This window comes from Panthera tigris, chromosome A1, assembly GCF_018350195.1.
Source record: "Panthera tigris isolate Pti1 chromosome A1, P.tigris_Pti1_mat1.1, whole genome shotgun sequence".
In the NCBI taxonomy this organism is placed as follows: Eukaryota; Metazoa; Chordata; class Mammalia; order Carnivora; family Felidae; genus Panthera; species Panthera tigris.
This window is the reverse complement of record NC_056660.1, coordinates 138,902,711-138,917,544: the sequence shown is the minus strand read 5'-3', so window position 1 is coordinate 138,917,544 and position 14,834 is coordinate 138,902,711. Positions and strand designations below refer to the sequence as shown.

Genomic DNA, 14,834 nt, shown 5'->3' with positions numbered 1-14,834 from the left:
TCTTTTAATAATTTATTAAAAGACCAAAACTCCACAAATTTTTTTTTAATTTGTAAAAAATGTTTTAAGTCAATTTTGTAGCTAGAAAATGAGAATTTTCTCTAAATAACATTTATTTTTAATATAGTAGTCACACTAGTATACTATATTTTATTATATCAGCTTGTCAAATTTTAAAAATAGTAAGTATTAGCATAGAAGAATGATCATTTTTGATGATGAGGTGATAAAAACAATATAGAAGGAGGTGGTTTTGAGGATTTGCTTTACAATTTAGAGAAGGCAAAAGTGGATGAAGTCTTTTTCTGTGTTTTTAAACTAATTCCCCAAGGATCAGACAGTTAAAAAAAAAGAGATAATTGAAAATGTATCTATTGTATTACAGTGTTTCTTTCATTTGTGCTAAAATTTTAAACAACTAGAGATAAGATTTTAAATGATAAGATATACACAGTATCATGTATTATCATCATTGCTTGGCACAAAGAATTCTAATGCAAGGATAAGAAGTTATTTATTCATAATAACTTTTGCTCTTCATCCTGTGAGGGTGTGCAATGCCATGATGTTAGCCTTCCTAGTTGATTTTCATAGCTTTGTCATCATCAAATGGCAAAGGTAAAACAAACAAAACAAAAAAACAATAAGATGCAGATTTTTGCACCATGTGATAAGTGTATTTATGCTTATTTTTTCCTGAAAAACCTGTGTTCCTTGTGAGGATGCATGGTAAGGTTACCAGACAATTACTTGGATTACGCTGTAGCTCTAGATACTGCCTAATCAAAAGAAACCAGTGAATGACTCAAGCATATGCCTGAAATTCCAAAGAGCCCTAAATTCCTACCTAAGTATGTCACAGTACCTGGTCCTTGATGGTGAAGGTATGAAGCAAGAGGAATGGAATTTGAGAAATACCTTTTTTCCTGATCCTCCTTCAACTTCACTTGGTATGAATTGCAGAGGGAGCAGAGTGAGGAGGTAAAGGGGAAATCATATTTAGGACAACCTCCTGATTCCTTTTGGCCCCTACATGGGGTGTTCCTTTACATGCCTAACTTGACAGCATAAATTAATTTATATTCTATTACCCATAATGGAGAAGATAATGACCCTGAGAAAGGAGATAAGATTTTGTGCTCTTTGTACTTACCTATTCTTAGAATCACTCAGCCGAAATAGAGAAGCTGGGTTTTAGCTGAACCAATTCTAAATAATTATAATTTTACCTATCTTCATGTAAAGTAGTATATTTTAAAGAAATGGAAAAAATTTTCTTTTGTTAGTTTATTGCCAGTGTAATGATACTTTTACATCAATAAATAGGTATAATATTTATAAAATATTTTATAAATCACATGAATGTCTGAGGGAGTCATTTCAAGTTACATGATTAAGAAATGCTAAGTGAGAGGGTATGTTTTTCGTGCTTTAATAAAACTGGAGTAAAATGTATGGTTATCTTCTAGGGCCTGAGGCTGAAAATCCTGAAATTTTACCACACCCAGAAAAGGTTGGTCTATATAACAGAGATTGGCTATGCAGATCATGTGTTTAGATTTTTAAAACATTATACTGATTAAAGTTTAGCCATTTAGATTCTTTCCCTCTGTGAGAATATGACTAAACCATTTCGGTAAATAGAAATGTATCCTTGTCTAACAACCCCTTCCAGTATTTGTTCTTCCTTTATCTTTAATAGTATTGTCTTGATCTGTGTTTCTTTTTTGTATTTTAATTCCAGTGTCATTAACACAGAGTGTTATATTAGTTTCAAGTGTACAATGTAGTGACTCAAGAACTCTATAAATTACTCAGTGTTAATCAAGATTAAGAATTAAGTGTATTCTTAATCCTCTTCACCTGTTTCACCCCTACCCCCATCTCCCTCCCCCCCGATAAGCATGTTTGTATTTTATAGTTAACTGTCTGTTTTTTGGTTTGTCTCTTTTTGCTTTGTTCATTTGTTTTGTTAAATTCCACATATGAGTGAAATCATATGGTATTTGTCTTTGACGGACTTACTTTGCTTAGCATTATACTCCAGATCCATCCATTTATTGCAAATGGCAAGATTTCATTCCTTTTTATGGCTGAATAATATTCCATTATGTATATACCATTTCTTCTTTATCCATCTATCAATGGACTTGCACTGCTTCTATAATTTGGAATTTCACAATTCGTGAGATCATGACTGGAGTTGATATGAAGAGTCAGTAGACGCTTAACTGACTGAGCCACCCGGGCACTTCTGTATACATTGTTTATATGTTTTAGATACTAATCCTTTATTGGGTATGTCATTTGCAAATATCTTTTCCCATTCAGTCTTTTAGTTTTGTTGATTATTAATTGTTGCCTTTGCTGCATAGCTTTTTATTTGTAGTCCCAAGAGTTTATTTTTGCTTTTGTTTCTCTTGCTTTAGGAACCATATCTAGAAAAATATTGCTATGGCTGATATCAGAGACATTCTTGCCTGGGTTCTCTTCTAGGATTTTTATGATTTTAGGTCTCACATTTAGGTTCTTAATCAGTTTTGATTTTATTTTTTGTGTATGGTATCACTGGTCCAGTTTCATTCTTTTGCATGTAGCTATTCAGTTTTCCCAGCACCATTTGATGAAGACTTTTTCTCATTTCATTTTTTTGCCTCCTTTGTTGAAGATTAATTGACCATATAATCATGGGTTTATTTCTGGGCTTTCTATTCTCTTTCATTGATCTGTGTGTCTGTTTTTGTGCCAATACCATACTCTTTTGATTATGACAGCTCTGTAGTATAACTTGAAATTTGGGATTGTGATACTTCCAGCTTTATTTTTCTTTTTCAAGATTGCTTCGGCTATTCGGGGTCTTTTTTTTTTTAATGTATCAATATGGCTTTTAATGAATTTTTATTGTTTGAAGTCAACACCAGTTAAACATCACATAGCTCACATGTGAACTTTTGAAACAAAGTCACTTAAGGACTACCTATTTTTAAAAACATAATATAAAAAATATGTCCTTCCAAGCACTATTTCTGATAAAAAGTGTGTGTGAACTTGTTTACATTTTAGGACCTATGGAAATTTGCTTATCACTGTTTATACTGGTTAACCTGATTATCTGCCACCAGCCTAGGATGAAAAATGAAATGTGAGAAATCCAAAAGTTATTAACTTTGGAATGAAGATGGCTATTTGGGGTCTTTTGTGGTTCCATACAAATTTTAGGTTTATTTGTTGTAGTTCTGTGGAAAATGCTATTGGTGTTTTGATAGGGATTGCATTAAATATGTATATTGCTTAGGGTAATAAGGGCATTTTAACAATATTTGTTCTTCCTATCCATTAGCATGGAATGTCTTTCCATTTTTTTGTGTTGTTTTCAATTTATTTTATCAGTGCTTTATGGTTTTCAGAGTATAGGTCTTTTACCTCCTTGGCTAGGTTTATTCCTCTTTTTGGTGCAGTTGTAAATAGGATTGTTTTCTTAATTTCTCTTTCTGCTTCTTTATTATTAGTTAATGGAAATGCAATGGATTTCTGTATATTAATGTTTTATCCTGCAACCTTCTGAATTATTAGGTCTGGTAGTTTTTTGGTGAAGTCTTTAGGATTTTCTAAATATAGTATCATGTCATCTACAAATAGTCAAAGTGTTACTTCTTCCTCACAGTTGGGATATCTTATTCTTTCTTGTTATCTGATTGCTGTGGCTAGGACTTCTACTAATAAAAGTGGTGAGAGTGGGGATCCTTGTCTCATTCCTAACCTAGGTGAGTATGACATCAGCTGTGGGTTTTCCTATATGGACTTTATTATGTTGAGGTATGTTCCCTCTAAACCAACTGTGTTGAGGATTTTTATCGTGAATAAGTGTTGTACTCTGTCCAATGTTTTTTCTGCATTGATTGAAATGATCATATGGTTTTTATCCTTTCTCTTATTAATGTGATATATCATGTTGATTGTTTTGTAAATACTGAACCACCCCTTGCATCCTGGGAATAAATCCCACTTGACTGGGGTGAATGATTTTTTAATGTATTGTTAGGTTCACTTTGCTAACATTTTATTGAGGATTTTTGCATTTGTGTTCATCAGAGATACTGGCCTGTCATTTTTTTTTTTGTGATGTCTTTATCTGGTTTGGGTATCAGGTTAATACTGGCCTCTTAGAATTAATTTGATAGCTTTCCTTCCTCTTCATTTTTTGGAATAGTTTGAGAACAATAGATATTAACTATTCTTTTTTTTTTTTTTTGATGTTTATTTATTTTTGAGAGAGAGAAAGAGAGAGAGTGACAGAGTATAAGTGGGGGAGGGGCAGAAAGAGGGAGACACAGAATCTGAAGTAGGCTCCAAGCTGCAAGCTGTAGTCTGCCCCTCACCCACTACTGGGGCTGCATTTAGACTGGTGTATGTTGTGGTTTTTCTTTCTCCCCGGGGCAGGAGTCCCTTTTGAAGTGGTGCTGGCCCCTGTCAGGGCAGCTTGTACACTCGGAGTCTTAATTGCATGTCTTTGTTTTTTTTTTTTTTTTTAATTTATTTTTTTATTTTTTTTAATTTTTTTTATTTTTGGGACAGAGAGAGACAGAGCATGAACGGGGGAGGGGCAGAGAGAGAGGGAGACACAGAATCGGAAACAGGCTCCAGGCTCCGAGCCATCAGCCCAGAGACTGATGCGGGGCTCGAACTCACGGACCGTGAGATCGTGACCTGGCTGAAGTCGGACGCTTAACCGACTGCGCCGCCCAGGCGCCCCAATTGCATCTCTTTGAATGGGCTGTGACTGAGAGCTTTTTGGGGGGGGTGGATCCAAAAAGTGCTTAGGGGTGGGACCACAGTGTTACCAAGATTTGCTCCCAGTCCTGTGCAGGTGGGGACCTAGCCTGGTAGGGTTGGAAGGGAGGATCCATAAAATCCATGGGAGCAGGTGTATTGTTAGAAGTTAGGTAGCAACTGTCTGTATCCCACTGGTCCCCCTATATGGCCAGGTGTTTAGTATGGGGAAGGAAATGGCACCTGCCAGCTACTTTGTTCCTGGAGAAGTCTTCCAACTATCCCTGCACCTCTGGCACACATTCTGAGATGAGTAAACAAATTTCCCACCCCTGTTCCCCAAGTATTTTCCAAACTGCTGCTTCTATGATATATCTCTGTAGGCTATTTTTTTGTGCTGTCTCTTTAAGTGTGGGGACTTAGTTTCCTTTTACCCTCCTGGCTCTCCAAGAGGTGAGCCTATTGATTTTTAAAGTTCTACGTTTTAAGTCCCACTGGTTGTGAAAACCCATGAAATTCAGCCCCTCTGGTTTTCAAAGCCAAATGTTATAGGGATTTATTTTACCTGGGTCCCTTCCCTTCAGTGTGATGGTATGTTTCTCTCTTCTCTCCATCCCCTGGAGTTCTTCCCTCCATCCCCTGGAGTTCTTCCCTCAGGGAAGGTTTCGCAGGTCTGTTTAGCTCCCCACTGCATCTCTGTCCTTCCTATACTCTTCAGTGTGGCCTCTTCTCTATATTTACCTATGGAGTTTGTCCTGCCAGTCTTTGGGTCGTTTTCTGAGTTATTTACTCTGATGTGTTATCTAGTTGTATCTGTGGAATGAAGTGAGCTTAGGGTCTTTCTATTCTGCCATCTTCCTTATACTGTATATTGATCTGTGTTTCTTATCCAGTATTATTAGTCTCTTACCGTTTATCTAGAGGAGAAGTATGTAACTTATTATCAAACTAATTGCTGAGATGGTGTAGCAGAAATGCCTTCTGTTTGTGTGTTACCCCAGTTCCTTCAATATTTCCTGCTAGATACTGTTTTCCTATCTTCCAGTTGCTAATCACTAACCATGTGTTGAGTGCTTGTTTTGGCTTTGTTTTCTGCTGAGTGCCGTGGGGAATCAGAGAACTGTAAGACTGACTCTGCCCACAAAAGACTCAAGTAGTCAAGGACCTCCCCAGGTCCACCCTGCCATACTTGTACCTTATTTTATCTCACCTATATGTTACACATTACCATCTCCATGCTTTTAAGTCAGGAGCCAGAAAGCAAGGGAAAGAACATAACATTTGGAACCAGATAGTGTGTGTTTCAAGGACAAGTGTGTCCATTTACGTGTGTAAAATACCAATAGCAGTATCTGTTTCACAAGATTACTGTGAGGACTGAGAGCAATGATAGTTCGTGGTGTCTGGCACCTAGGTGGTACTTAATATGTGTTTTTCCCTTCTTTAAATCCTTCACAAATTAATTTCTGGTTCAAGTCCTTTCTCCTGTGTGGATCTGTCTCAGATGACTCTGGTAATCTTGACCAAAGTAATGGCTCCCTCTTAAGCATTCGTTATTCACTGACTATGTCAGCATTTTTCAGTCACTTGCATCCTATGACATTAGTAGATGAGATCTTGAGAAAAAGGATATTTGTGAACAAAAAAATTTGGAGAACCTATATCCTAAAGTCTCCTCAGAGATTTTAATGCACATGCTCTGAAAAGTCTTACGGTAAAGAAACCTGCTTAACTTTGTTTAACCAACCATTCTTCAAGCAGTCATGAGAACCCTCTTCTACCTTCTGGTTTTTTCCCCCAGAAAACTTCTTGTAACACTAGGCTCTTTTGTTGATGCCATTCATTTGAATTCATACAGTGTTTTTGACGTCGTTTATACCTTATTTAATGTCTTTGTGTTTATGCCTTCAATCTTCATTTAGAAATTAAGTTCCTTTAGGGCAGAGTCCAACATATGTACTTTATTATATCTATGACTTTGTTTATTTTTTAATTTTTATTATTATTTTTTAATATTTATTTATTTTGGGAGAGCGCAAGCAGGGAAGGGGCAGTGAGAGGGGGACAGAGGATCTGAAGTGGCCTCTGTGCCTACAGGCTGACAGCAGCAAAGACCAATGCTGGGCTCGAACTCACGAAGCTCAAGATCATGACCTGAGCCAAAGTCAGATGTGCAACTGACTGAGCCACCCAGGTGCCCCAATGGCCTTGAATTTAGTAGATATAAGGCCTTCAAATAGGAATGAGACCTTGTACTGTGACTTAAAGAATGGATAGGTTCTGGGTTCTTGAATTTTTTCTAAATTCCTTTTACTTTTGTGAGCAAATTATAGTTTACTAATAAATAAATGTCTTCTTAAACTCTGTATGCTGTTTACTGAGAAGTTAAATGGTGGCAGTTGGAAAGGATGGGAAGAATAAAATGGTTTTCACTTCTCTTATTCAAATCAAATCAGAACATTGGAGGGCTTACAATGCATTCCAATGCATTGGAATTACAATGCATTCTATTAGAGTACTGTGTCATTGGAAGGTGAAATAGCCAAAAGTCATTGAAACTCATTCTGTTACTTAGGGTCAAGCAAATTAACAGTTTTTAATGGTTAGAAAAAAGTGCAGTGTCTTTAAAGTATTGAGACATTTTTTTGAATGGCTTATCAATATTTTTTGAAACCAATTTCAAAAGAGGAAGTCTAATGATATTTTGAACATTGGAAAAACTGTAAGAATAGGTATAACCTATTAAGATGATGTCTTTGAAAAATAATAGTCACTTAAAAATATAACCTTTGTTTTATGTGTTTAAATCAACCACAGTTGATTTATACCTGGGGCTTATATTTACATAGAACCATGTCTTTATTTCTTCTCTGTTTTCCTCTGACCTTTTGTCATTTGGCCTTTTTATTTCACATTTACATATTCATACTGAGGTGGGGAATAAAAAGTAGGTGAAACTACACCAAATTTATTCCTGGTTATTGATCTTTAAAAAATTTAGTAGTGGGGCGCCTGGGTGGCTCAGTTGGTTAAGCGGCCGACTTCGGCCCAGGTCATGATCTCGCGGTCCGTGAGTTCGAGCCCCGCGTCGGGCTCTGTGCTAACAGCTCAGAGCCTGGAGCCTGTTTCCGATTCTGTGTCTCCCTCTCTCTGACCCTCCCCCGTTCATGCTTTGTCTCTCTCTGTCTCAAAAGTAAATAAACGCTAAAAAAAAAAAAAAAAAAAAAAAAAAATTAGTAGTGATTAAGGGGCTCATGATCTGTTAAGCATCTGACTTCAGCTCAGGTCATGATCTTGAGTTTGAGCCCCATGTTGGGCTCTCTGCCATCAGTACAAAGATTGCTTCAGATCCTCTGTTCCCCTCTTTCTCTGCCCCTTCCCTGCTCTTTCTCTCTTAAAAATAAATAAACATTATAAGTAAATAAAATTTCAATGTTATTTTAGACAAAGGAGAATTTTATGGTTATTAACTCCAGTGAATTTTTGAGATCAGTTTCTAACTTAACTATACATGCCATCTCTGCCTCTTAGCACAGATAATTTAAACTTAGCTAAACAAATAATTGGCATCTATAATTATGACCCAGCCATTTTTACTCTTGGTCCAGTGTAGATGCATTCAGAGTCATTAGTGATTTGGCATAGGAAATTAGTAAAGAGTGTTTTTATTTATGCAAGCGGAAGGAAGTTGTTGAAACTTTTTAGTGGTAATTTCCCAAGATGATAAACTAGAAAACTATAAAGTTTTAATTTTAATTTTTTATATATGCTATAATGATGGAATTCCTATTTGGAACACACAGGAACTAAGCACAGAGAGACACTCTCCTGAAATTAGCTTTCTCTCACGTACTGCTCTTAGAGTATCCAATGTGGTGGTTGTAAAGGAGAAATCGTTAATAGAGCCAGAGAAGATCTTAGCAGTACCAAATATGTTTTCTGAGTCTAGAAATGAAGCCATGTCAACTATGAATTCTGAAGAAACCAAAGATGAAGAAAGCTCTCTTAAAACATTTGTGTCTACCTTAGGTTACTCATATCACCAGAAATCACTCAGGAGGAAAGACTATTTGAAATAATGAGTGATTTCGATCCTAAAGAGTTGACCAACCCATTGAGCAAGTCTCCAAGTTCCATATCAGTGTCTTTGACATGTCACAGAGATTTACTAAAAAACACAAAGGATAATGCATCGCCAAATGAATTGTTAGCAGCCTTAAACACATTATCAGAAGCCACTGTGGGACCCATCTGTCACAAAACAGAGGGAGGCAGCAGTCTCACTGCTGGAAATGAATGTTTAGGAGTGGAGCCCAAGATGTCTCAGACCGGTGAAGATTGTATACAAATAACAGAGGTGAACTTGGAGTCTCTTTGTTCTCCTCGGCTTTTTGACCAAGATTCTAAGTTAGCTGAGCTGCAGGACAAGCATCTTTCACTGCAGCATGTAAGTGCAAGTATGAGTCTGTCATTTTGCCTTTTATAATGACCTTTGGCAAGTCTTCATTGCCCATATACTTTATTTTAAATTCATATTTTCTACCCAAATATCAATGCTCAGAAGATGCTTTTGAATTTAAAGTATAAACTGATCTTTCTAGAGATGCCTGGGGTAGACTTTTCAAGGCGTCTAAATGTCAAAATATGTAAGTTTCTCACCAAAAGACCTGAGAAGACGTATCATTATATTGCTTGTATTTATGAAGGAAATAATTATTTACCAGAATTTTTCCCACTAGCTCAGAAAATCACTGTGTCTCCCTGGGTGTGGAGTAGAGATGAGATATTGCACATTAATTTCTGGTTAAGGATAGAACATATGTGGTTGAGCTTCCAAGAGAGGGAAAAGTTACGCCTGGCTTCAGCAGAACTTTGAAGTCTGTGTCTGAGGATCCTGTCAAGTGGTACAATTCCTTGGGTTTAGAATCCCTGCAGTATTATGCCTGGAGGCCCTGCAGTGGGCTACCGCTTGCCAAGTCTCTTTTTTATGTTGACAGGTTTTTTACTTTTTATTTATTTATTTATTTATTTATTTATTTATTTATTTATTTATTTTTTTAACGTTTATTTATTTTTGAGACAGAGACAGAGCATGAACGGGGGAGGGGCAGAGAGAGAGCGAGACACAGAATCGGAAGCAGGCTCCAGGCTCTGAGCCATCAGCCCAGAGCCCGACGTGGGGCTCGAACTCACGGACCGCGAGATCATGACCTGAGCCGAAGTCGGACGCTCAACCGACTGAGCCACCCAGGCGCCCCGGTTTTTTACTTTTTAAAGAAAATTTTTTTCCTGACTGCATTAGTAATGCATCCTGATTATACAGAAAAATCAAATATTACAGCAATACATAATAATAAGAATAATAAGAAGAAAAAGTCCTCCACAATTCCACATTTCAGAAATAATCACTATTAACAGTTTGGTATATCTGTCTCCAATTGTTTCTGTGCATTTTTTTTTCTTTTTTTTTTTTAATGTTTATTTTTTGAGAGAGAGAGAGAGAGAGAGACAGAGTGTGAGCAGGGGAGGGGCAGAGAGAGAGAGACACAGAATCCAAAGCAGGCTCCAGGCTCTGAGCTGTCAGCACAGAGCCCGATGTGGCGCTTGAACTCACAAGCTGTGAGATCATGACCCGAGCCGAAGTCAGCCACTCAACTGACTGAGCCACCCAGGTGCCCCTGTTTCTGTGCATATTTTATGTAAGTTTACTTTATATAAATTAGACTATATTATACATAATACTTTGCGACTTTTAAAAATATTTTTAATTGAAGTATAGTTGACATTTTGGAACTTGTTTTTTAAATTTAATAATAATACATCTTGGTTATCTGTGTCAGCAAGTGTAGCATACTACTTAAATCTTTTTACATGCTGAATACTATTCTACTATATGGATATTTTGTGTGTGTGTATACATATATTATATAAAATATAATTTATTTAACTAATTCACTAATGATCATTTGGATTGTTTTCTTTCTTTTCTTCTTTTGCTTGTGGCTATTGCCAGGATACTCTAATGAATATACCTGGGACACTTTATATAACATGATACTAGGCTCATGTTGAAGAATACATACCTGGCATAATGCTGCTTGAAATTCTCATAAAAAGCATTCTAATACAGACATAATAAAACTAAAAAAATCTAGAAAAATAAAAACTAATCATGGGGATAGGGCATGAAGGTTAAATTAAATATTGTGGTATTCTAATCTGAAAAGAGGTAATATGAGTAAAATGTAGGAAATTACAGTTGATCGGTATTAATAGAGTGAGCACGAATTAGCAAGTGTTCAAGAAAAAAAGAAATTCTTTAAAAAAGAGATTGATTTAGAACAAATTAAATACCTTTTTACTCAGCTGTAATAAAAATATGGAACTTAAACCCCAAAAAGCTTTGTAAGCTGGATATATAAATAAGCTGAAGAAAGGTTTACATGATATGTATAAAAATACTTATATCTTCATGAAGGTTAAATCTATAATGTATTATTAAGGGTAAGTTAGAGTCATTCATGATATACTGGTAATCTTTTAAAATTAATGTAACAGAAGTTATCTACTGTCTTGTCCCACAAAATATCCTTCCTACTGTCAAACGACAAACACTGGGCTGAATAGAACATTGATCTGGTCTAGTGCGACGTTTCTGTGTTTTTATATGTCTCATCATTTTTTGCTACCCATTTCCTGTGACATTACAGCACCTAGAGTAACCTTAGGTTTGCCCTTGAAATTTAGGGATGAATAGTGATAAAAATAGTTTTTATTTTTCCTCTTCTTCTCCTAGGTTTTTAAATCTGCATTATCCTTTATTATTGTAATATTAAATTTTTCACTATGTGAATTTTTGTACTTTCATCTTATAAGAGGCATTTTTATGTAATCAAAGGACAAGATAATACTTAATTTCTTCTCATTAAAAATTTTTTTCACGTTTATTTATTTTGAGAGAGATAGGAAGAGAGAGAGACACAGTGCACACGAACAGGGAAGGGGCAGAGAGATTGAGAGGAGAGACTCTCAAACAGGTTGCGTGCTGTCAGCGCAGAGTCTGACACACGGCTTGAACTTACGAACTGTGAGATCATGACCTGAGCTAAAATTAATAATCAGAGGTTTAACCAGCTGAGTCACCCAGGTGCCCCTCTTCTCATTCTAGATTTTTTGCATTGCTAGAATTATTTCTTTATGTGTTTACATCTTATTACAGACTCTAGAAGATCCAAATCCATTTGGATTGCAAACTTCAGTTCATCACAATGTCACCACTTGTGATTCACTATTAAATAATAAGGAAAATTCACAATCATTGGAAAATAGGTCTGACCAGGACACTCTGTGCGTGTTGAGGAGATCATCCAGACTGAAAGCAGGAAGAGATGCAAAGCACACAGATGACATGTATAAGATGCCAGAAAAGATTTTACAAAAGATACTTGTCTGTGAGGATCAAACAAATAAGAAGTCCTCAACTAAGAATTTCAGGTATGCTAGCAAATTATTCTTTCTCTCTAGATATGCTATAGACTTTATAGATAAATCTATGATTGGAACATTAGCATTACTGTACAGTTATCCCTAAGTGAAGAACTTTATTTTTTACTGTTGTTGCCTTATTTACTATACAGTTATTTTTTTAACCCAGAAAACTCTTCTACTTTTTTTTTTTAAAGGTAATGGGAGATTTGGTGTATTTCAGCCTAATGCTAATTTTCATTCTTTTTAAAATAAGTTTAGTTAAAATGCATCACTACACAGTTATAAATTTTCTTGTCACGAGAACTTCTAAGAGTTACTCTTTCAACAACTTTCAACTATACAGTACAGAATTGTTAACTACATTTACCATGCTGTACATTTCATTCTCAGGACTTATTTATCTTATAAATGGAAGTTTGTAGTTTTTGATCACCTTCACCCATTTCACCTACTACCCTGCCCCCTGGCCTCTGACAACCATCAGTCTGTTCTCTGTATCTATGAGTTTTTTTTTGTTTTTGTTTTTTTAGATTCCACATATAAGTGAGATCATACAGCGTTTGTTTTTCTCTGACTTATTTCGCTTAGCATAATACCCTTTAGGTCCTTTCACACTGTCACAAATGGCAGGATTTCCTTTTCTATGGCTGAATAATATTCCGTTCTGTGTGTATGTATGTGTGTATGTATTTGTATGTATATGTGTGTATGTATGTATGTGTATGTAGTGTATATATATATATATATATATACACACACACACTAATTTTCTTTTTTAAATTTTTTATTAATGTTCATTTATTTTTGAGGGAGAGCGAGACAGAGTGCAAATAGCAGAGAGACAGAGAGACAGGGAGACAAGACTCTGAAGCAGGCTCCAGGCTCTGAGCTGTCAGCACAGAGCCTGATGTGGGGCTCAAATTCATGAACTGTGAGATCATGACCTCAGGCAAAGTTGAACTCTCAACTGACTGAGTCACTCAGGCACCCCTATATACCAGATTTCTTTATCCTTTCATCCATCGGTGGGTACTTAAGTTGTTTCCATGCCCTGGCTATCGTAAATATTGCTGTGATGGCCTTGGAGGTGCAGATATCTTTTCAGAATAGTAATTTTATTTTCTTTGGATAAATATCCAGAAGTGGTGATGGTAGCCATTGTAAATACACTTGTGAGGTAATATCTCGTTGCGGTTTTCATTTGCATTTTCATGCTATTAGTGATGTGGGTTACCTTTTTATGTACCGGTTAGCCATTTGGATGTCTGTTTTTAAAGTTTATTTATTTTGAGAGAGAGAGAGAGCAAGTGCATGGGAAGAGCAGAAAGAGAGGGAGAGAGAGAGAATCCCAAGCAAGCTCTGAGCTGTCAGCGCAGAGCCCAACATGGGGCTCGAACTTGCATACTGCAAGATCATGACCTGAGCAGAAATCAAGTCAGACACTTAATCAAGTGTCACACAGGCCTGAGCCACACAGGTACCCCTGGATGTTGTCTTTAATAAAATGTCTTTTTAGTTCCTTTTCCATTTTTTAATTGGATTGTTTATTTGCTATTGCATTATATGTGTTCTTTATGTATTTTGAATATTAACCCCTTATGAGATAAATGATTTGCACATATTTTCTCTCATTCAGTAGCTTGCCTTTTTATTTTGTTGATGGTTTCCTGTGCTGTGCAGAAGCTTTTAGTTTGATGTAGCCCTCGTTTATTTTCCCTTTTTTGCCTTGGTTTTTGGTGCCAAATGCGAAAAATCATTGCCCAAACCAATGTCATGGTGCTTAACCCATGTGTTTTTATCTAGGAGTTTTATGATTTCAGGTCTTACAATCTAGTCTTTTATCCATTTTGAGTTGATTTTTTTGTATGGTGTAAGATTGTGGTCCATTCTCACTGTTTTGCATGTGGCTATTCAGTTTCAAAACATCATTTATTAAAAAGATTATCCTTTCCCCATTGTTTATTTGTGGCTTCTTTGTTGTAAATTAATTGACCATATATATGTAGGTTTATTTCCAGGCTCTACTCTGTCCCATTGACTTGTGTGTCTATTTTTATGCCAGTAGTTTGCAGTTTTTGATCACTGCAATCCCATATGGCAAGTTCTTTTTTCTTGCAAAGAACCTGTCTCTTTTTCCCTAGAAGGTGAATAGATAGTAGCATGACAATTTGGGGAGTGAGGGGCAAGAGACTCAAAATACTTACAGATGACTTCTCATAAAGGAGAGAAGCCCATAAGAAATTCAGGTACAAAGAAAAGGCTAGAAATCACACTGACTGACATGCCTGTCACAGAATTATCTGCAATTTATTCAGAAGTCAGCTCCATATTTTAGTCTTTTTTTTTTTAATGTTTGTTTATTTCTGAGAGAGAGAGAGAGACAGAATGTGAGCAGAGGAGGGGGAGAGAGAGGGGGAGACACACAGTCTGAAGCAGGCTCCAGGTTCTGAGTTGTCAGCACAGAGCCCGATGTGTGGCTCAAACCCATGAACCTTGAGATCATGACCTGAACCAAAGTCGGACATTTAACCAACTGAGCTACCTAGATGCCCTGCAATCTCCATATTTAAAACTGC

The 14,834-nt window shown here is 36.3% G+C and overlaps 1 protein-coding gene across 3 annotated transcripts in view; it reads left to right on the top strand.

The window, feature by feature from the left end:
* The window catches only part of ANKRD31 (ankyrin repeat domain 31), a 135,946-nt gene that overhangs the window by 21,813 nt on the left and 99,299 nt on the right, over positions 1 to 14,834 (top strand). For all 3 annotated transcript variants that reach the window (XR_006218519.1, XM_042988484.1, XM_042988493.1), the window contains exons 6-7: positions 1,470 to 1,513; positions 11,990 to 12,264. Coding sequence is in view for 2 of the 3 variants with exons in the window: in XM_042988484.1 (XP_042844418.1) it covers positions 1,470 to 1,513; positions 11,990 to 12,264 (319 nt within the window). In the remaining variant the exon portion in view is untranslated. The remainder of the gene's footprint in view (positions 1 to 1,469; positions 1,514 to 11,989; positions 12,265 to 14,834) is intronic.